General features: G+C 36.0%; 1 protein-coding gene across 1 annotated transcript; it reads right to left on the bottom strand.

The window, feature by feature from the left end:
* Window positions 1–2,131: 2,131 nt before the first annotated feature.
* On the bottom strand, window positions 2,132–3,004 carry LOC128638962 (N-formyl peptide receptor 3-like). The gene has a single exon (XM_053691104.1). It carries the CDS (start codon window positions 3,002–3,004, stop codon window positions 2,132–2,134), a length of 873 nt encoding a protein of 290 aa, XP_053547079.1.
* Window positions 3,005–7,364: the final 4,360 nt, after the last annotated feature.

Below are 7,364 nucleotides of genomic sequence, written 5' to 3'. Positions count from 1 at the left end.
AAATTGGTTTGCACACGGACAGCTGTGATTGACTGTGAGTAAAAAGGGGGAGAGACACAATGATCTTTAAAAGCTTGCAGTTTACACAAGTTGTTTGTCAGAGGAAGGGACTGTTTGTGTCCCAAAACGTCACACAGTAAAGGATTTTTTTGTCACAGTCGATTGAAGCCCAGTGAGTGCTTATTTCTATATTTCTCTCTCTCTCCCCCTCTCTCTCTCTCTCTCTCCCTCTCTCTCTCTCTCTCTCTCTCTATATATATATATATATATATATATAAATATATATATATATATACACACACATATATATATATACACACACACACACACACACACACACAGAAGCACACTCACAGGAACAAACAACCGGCCCTGTTCTATGGCGATTTACCACCTGGGTGCAGCTTCTTTTAGCCCAGTAATGCTTTTCACAGAGAAGAACTTTCCTGTAGTATATCAGTCTGATCCCGCCTATTACGGTCTGTCCAGCGCCGAAATACCAGGCAATTCCTCTTTGAACAAGGAACACAGCAACCCCAGACGATAGTTTCGGCCTTCATTGGGCCTTGTCAGTGAGGTGTAGCCATATTCTTCTAAGCACACTGAGCAAGGAGTCCACGTCTGGATTTCCCTTTTTCCCATAGGGAGTCTAAATACACACAGAGAGAAGCACACTCACAGAAACAAACAACCGGCTCAATACCTCTGTTAGCCTGTTATATGGCGATTTACCACCGGGTGCAGCTTCTTTTAGCCCAGTAATGCCTTTCACAGAGAAGAACTTTCCTGTAGCATATCAGTCTGATCCCGCCTATTACAGTCAGTCCAGTGCCAAAATACCAGGCAATTCCTCTCTGAACAAGGAACACAGCAACCCCAGATGATATATATATATACAGATGTATTTATGTATTTACAGACATATATACACATATTAACGCATAAATACATATGTATGCATTAGAGCTCTTTGCCATTAGGTAGAAGAAAACATGCAAAAACTTATTTATGAAATATTCATATTTTCATGTCGGGTTTGGGCATATTAGAATATGCGACCGGGTATGCGCATATTAGAATATGTGATTGGGTACATGCATACGAAAATATGAGATCGTGTTTGTGTGTGGATCAGGTGTTAGATTTTTTTCAACTTTTTTTTTCTCCATTGACTTCCATGGGTTAGGAATAGGTTATTGTTTGTGTGACAGTGTAATTGTGCTAGAAGTAAGCTTTTTGCGCTCGTCAAGTAAGCGCAAGAGCGATAACATTTTACTTTCATCTCATAATACCAGTGAAACTCGCCAAGCAAAAACAATTTATTTCTTGCGCAATTAGCACTATAGCGGGAGTGTAAAATACGGCCCCCCACTTAAAATCTAGCCTGTAATGGGCTAGAATGCGAGTGGAGTGGTAAGGGGCTTATTGCGGGTATTTGCACGCGCCGGAAGTAATGTGAATATTACAAATTGAAAGAAAATGTGTTAACACGTGCATTTGAATTTAACGAGTGTCAGCATAGCATGACCTCAGCTTTGGTTAACTGTAACACTCATGTAAAAAGTTGCACAAAATACATAAAGAATACATTAAAAAGTACAGTTACACCATCTCATAAACGTTATATTTCTTTTTTTATTTGCATTAAACAGTTATAATTGCTCAAAAATATAAGGGCTCAGGTGTTAGAAAAAAAGTCATGCAAAGGGCTTTAACCTATCTATCCCTATTAATAATCATAAATAAAAAAAATCAGATGCTTATAGAAAAAAGGATTTATGAATAAATAGAACATATTCTTCATCTACATACACACATCTGTGAAGAATATTGGAATGGGAAATCATTTCCTGTTAGCGTACTTGAGAAAAAGCAATCTGTTTTGAGCGCGAGTAAGGGTGTTCTTTTTTTTGCCAATTTTCACTCTCCATTTTATGGGGGGATACGCTAACACAGTCATGATATTCTAACTTCAGTTTTTCTACATGTGTCAGGTTAGCGCAATAGCAACCTGCACTATGCGCAGTACACAGTGCGCAAAAGCTTAGCTCTAGTGGTTCTAGTGCGTGAGCGGAAGTAATAAATAGCGCTTCACTTATAATCTAGCCCAATATCAGGGAAATAAATTTAGCTAAACAGTTGATTCAGTGGTGTCATCTTGTTCCCTCGAGGCGTGTTCACTAAGGGCATTTTGCAATATACCTAGTAATGGCTTTTTAAAGTTTTTTTTGTAATGTCTTCCAATGATAAAATAAAGGATGGGGTTTAGACAGCTGTTAGAAGAGCCAAAACATTCAAATGTGGATGTTAGTATATCAACAATAGCAATATATTTCAAACTTAGATTTTCTGCTATAGGTAACCAAAAGTGGTACGGAAACCAGCAAATAAAGAAGCAGACTACGACTATGGTGATAACCCTAAAAGGTCGTCGAGATTTTCTATGACTTTTAATTCTGCAAAGTTTGCAAGCAATAAGAATATTACACACTATGACACAAACAAAAGGAATGCCACACATTAGAACAAATTTAGTGTAGAAAAAAGCTTCTAGAAAAATGTCTGATTTAAGAGAATATTCATAGTTATAGTCACACACAGACAAATTCCAGTCATGGGTTGGAACATCATAAATTAAAAAGTTTGGGATACTTATGATGAGAGATAAGATCCAAATAAATATTGAAATTGTACTGGCTAATCTGTATGTCCTATGTATTCTGGCCCAAAAAGGCCACACAATAGACACAAAGCGATCAATACTGATGACAGTTAAAAATGATATACTAGCAAACATGTTGAGCAACTGTTCAGTAAAGTAAACTTTACATAAAAATGCCCCATAGGGCCAATGACCATCCATAATCATTGATATTATCTGGAGCGGAAGAAAGGCATCAAATATAAAGTCAGCTATGGCCAGGTTGAGAAACCAAACAGCGCTGACTGTCTTCATCTTAAAACCAGCAATCCAGATAACCAGACTATTTCCAATTATGCCCATGATGAAAATGATGATGTAAAATATGACAAACACTATCTTTTTAAGGTGGTAAATATCAGACAGTAATTCTGCAATTGAGAAATCTTCTTTCTTGGAAAAGTTCCCGGTGCTGTTAGTGTTCATTTTATTTGGGTATATAGAAGACTCCATGTTGCTTGCTTTCCTGCATTCAAAATAAATATATGTGGTTATATTAATAGGATAAAACTTGTATATCACATGACAATTCATGGCAACAAAAATATATACTTTAATATAAACAAACTTCCATTGAGGAACAACACAGATATACATTGAATAAACACAGACAACACAGTAAGTCATTTGCAGAGGTACAAGACCCTATCGGCTAGATTACGAGTTTTGTCAGTAAAGACTTGCGTTGCTAACAAGCCTTTTTTTTCCAGCGCTCACGTTAAACAACGCTGGTATTACAAGTTTTCTGAATGGCTGCGTTAGCTTCAGAAAAGTGAGCGTTGAGCAAATTTAGCTCCACTTCTCACTGTAATATTGCTTACGGTAGCGGTAAGCTGGCTAAAACGCGCTCATGCACGATTTCCCCATAGGAAACAATGGGGCTGAGACGGCTGGAAAAAAAATTAACACCTGCAAAAAAGCAGCGTCCAGCTTCTAACGCAGCCCCATTGTTTCCTAAGGGGAAATACCTTTTATGTCTACACCTAACACCCTAACATGAACCCCGAGTCTAAACACCCCTAAACTAACACTTATTAACCCCTAATCTGCCGCTCCCGACATCGTAGCCACCGGCATTATACTATTAACCCCTAATCTGCAGCTCCGGACACCGCCGCCACCTACGTTATACCTATGAACCCCTAATCTGCTGCCCCTAACATCGCCGACACCTAAATTTTATTTATTAACCCCTAATCTGTCACCCCCAATGTCGCCGCAACTATATTAAATTTATTAACCCCTAATCTGCCGCCGCCAACGTTGCCGCCACTATAACTAAATGTATTAACCCCTAAACCTAATTCTAACCCAAACCCTAACACCCCCCTAAGCTAAATATTATTTAAATAAATCCAAATAAAATTACTATAATTAAATAAATTTATTCTATTTAAAACTAAATACTTACCTATAAAATAAACCCTAATATAGCTACAATATAACTAATAGTTACATTATAGCTATTTTAGGATTTATTTTTATTTTTCATGCAACTTTTTATTTATTTTAACTAGGTAGAATAGTTATTAAATAGTTATTAACTATTTAATAACTACCTAGCTAAAATAAATACAAATATACATGTAAAATAAACCCTAACCTAATTTACAATTACACCTAACACTACTCTATGAATAAATTAATTACCTAAATTAAATTAAACTAATTACAATTAAATTAAATAAACTAAATTACGAAAAATAAAAACTAAATTAAAATTTTTTAAAATAATTACACCTAATCTAATCCCCCTAATAAAATAAAAAAGCCCCCCAAAATAATAAAATTCCATACCCTATAATAAATTACAAATAGCCGTTAAAAGGGCCTTTTGCAGGGAATTGCCCCAAAGTAATCAGCTCTTTTACCTGTAAAGAAAAATACAATACCCCCCAACATTACAACCCACCACCCACATACCCCTACTCTAAAACCCACTCAATCCCCCCTTAAAAAAAACTAACACTAACCCCCTGAAGATCACCCTACCTTGAGCCGTCCTCACCCAGCAGGGCCGAAGTCTTCATCCAATCTGGCAAAAAGAGGTCCTCCAGAGGGTCCAAAGTCTTCATCCTATCCGGTCAGAAGAGGACATCCAGACCGGAAGAAGTCTTCATCCAAGCGGCATCTTCTTTCTTCATCCTTCCGGAGCGGAGCTCAAACCTATTGGCTGATTGGATCAGCCAATCAGATTAAACTTCAATCCGATTGGCTTATAGCATCAGCAAATAGGATTTTTCCTACCTTAATTCCGATTGGCTGATAGAATCCTATCAGCCAATCGGAATTCGAAGGACGCCATCTTGGATGTCTTTAAGATGGTGCCGCTGGATGTCTTTAAGAGTTTTATGTTCCGGCATTAGCCCATAAAACTCTTAACTACTGACTTTTAAATGCTGTAGCAGTTTTGGAGGTAGAGGGTCTACCGCTCACTTCTTCCAAGACTTGTAATACTATGTGAGGCAAATCCCATTAAAAAGATAGGATACGCAATTGACTCGTAATACCAGCGGGCGTTAAAAAGCAGTGTTGGGACCTCGCAACGCTGCTTTTTAAGGCTAACGCAGAACTCGTAATCTAGGCGTATGTTTGCAAAGCATTGAGAACATGCAGCCAGTTTAAAAAGCAATGAAGTGCCCTATATTAGGCACCTAATAAAAGATGAATTTCTTTCATGATTTAAATAGAGCATGCAAATTTTGCTTTATTATCTTGGTATTCTTAGTTGAAAGCTAAACCTAGGAGGTTCATATGCTAATTTCTTAGACCTTGAAGGTCGCCTCTAATCTGAAAAATTTTTGACAGTTTTTCACCACCAGAGGGCGTAAATTCATGTGTTTCACATAGATAACATTGAGCTCAGGCATTTGAAGCTCCTAGGAGTCAGCACTGATTGGCTAAAAATACAAGTCTGTCAAATGAACTGTTTGCAGAGGCTTAGATACAAGGTAATCACAGAGGTAAAAAGTATATTATTATAACTGTGTTTTGGTTATGCAAAACCGGGAAATGGGTAATAAAGGGATTATCTATCTTTTTAAACAACAAAAATTCTGGTGCTAAGGCAGCCCACAGCCAAAAATTTTTTTTGCTAAGAGGTGACATTTTCACCTCTTAGCCAATAGCCGTGCGGTAAATCCGGTAAATCCGGTTTGGTGCCCATGGGAGACGTATTTACCGCACGGCTATTTCCTAAGAGGTGAAAACGTCACCTCTTAGCAAAATATTTTTTTGCTGTGGGCTGCTGTAGCAGCTAAGAACGGCGAACGGTTGAAATGAATAAAGGCGCTTTTTGCATGAAGTATCTTATACTTCATGAATGAAAGTGCCCTTTATTTGTCTCAACAGTCAACCCTAGCGTTTCAAAAACGCTATGGTTGACTTTCACTTTAACCACTAAATACTTGTGCACCTCCATCTAATGTTAGGTTTTACTGCAGGTAGCTGAGAGTTGTGCAAACATGTCAGCACTGGGACGCAGTGAAAGCTAGATTTCAACATGGTGGATCCAATGAAAAGAAATATTTAGCATCTAATGTCCCTTTAATAGGACAGAAAATGTGGATTAACAGACTGGATATCCATTGATTTTCCAGTTAAGCGGCCATTTAATAGTTGGGTGCATCATATCTTTGAAATGAGATATCAATAATCAGATTAAGATTTGTATCCATAAACATTTTCACAAAAATAAGAACTGCAAGTTTTTTTTTTAAATTTGTGTTTGCTTTTATTGCTATGTTTCTATTATCTTATACTGTAATATACTATATATATATATATATATATATATATATATATATATATATATATATATATATTTTTTTTTTTTTTTTTTTTTACTTTAATATGTAATGTATCAGTATTTAAAGGAATAGTCTAGTAAAAATAAAACTTTCATAATTCTGATAGAGCAGGCAATTTTAAGCAACTTCCTACATTACTCCTATTATCAATTTTTCTTTGTTCACTTGGTATCTTTATTTGAAAAAGCAAGAATGTAAGAATAGGAGCCAGCCAATTTTTAGTTTAGCACTTGGGTAGCACTTTCTGATTAGTGTCTGAAATGTAGCCACCAATCAGCAAGCGCTACCCAGGTTCTGAACCAAAAATGAGCTGGCTCCTAAGCTTATATTCAAATAAAGATACCAAGAGAATGAAAACAAAATTGATAATAGGAGTAAATTAGAAAATTCTTAAAATTGCATCCTCTATCATAAAAGTTTAGTTTTGACTAAACTATTCCTTTAATATACTTTAGATTTATAGTTGCAATTTATATAAAATGTTACAGTGAACATAATTAATATTCATATAATTTTACTGAATATGTGTGTTTAACTGTAAGAACTTTTCAAGAAAGTATTTTCCCAAACACAAGCAAATTGCAAAAATGAATTTAAAATGTGCCTCTGTGCATTAAAAATGTACGTTTATATCCATTATTAAAATATATTACAAGGGAGGAGTTTGTACAGGCATATTAAAACATTACATAAAAAATAGAGAATGAAGATTGCAAACTACTTTTAATTGTAGTTTTGTCTTAAAAAGTTTAAATTTGCCGAATTCATGTAGCCATTATCATTATTATTATTATCGGTTATTTGTAGAGGGCCAACAGATTCCGCAGCGCTTTTCTGTAAATCAGCATTTATGT

The sequence above is a fragment of the Bombina bombina genome, chromosome 8 (assembly GCF_027579735.1).
Source record: "Bombina bombina isolate aBomBom1 chromosome 8, aBomBom1.pri, whole genome shotgun sequence".
Taxonomy (NCBI): Eukaryota; Metazoa; Chordata; class Amphibia; order Anura; family Bombinatoridae; genus Bombina; species Bombina bombina.
Note: the sequence above shows the minus strand (reverse complement) of the source record. Positions and strands in the feature narration are given on the sequence as shown.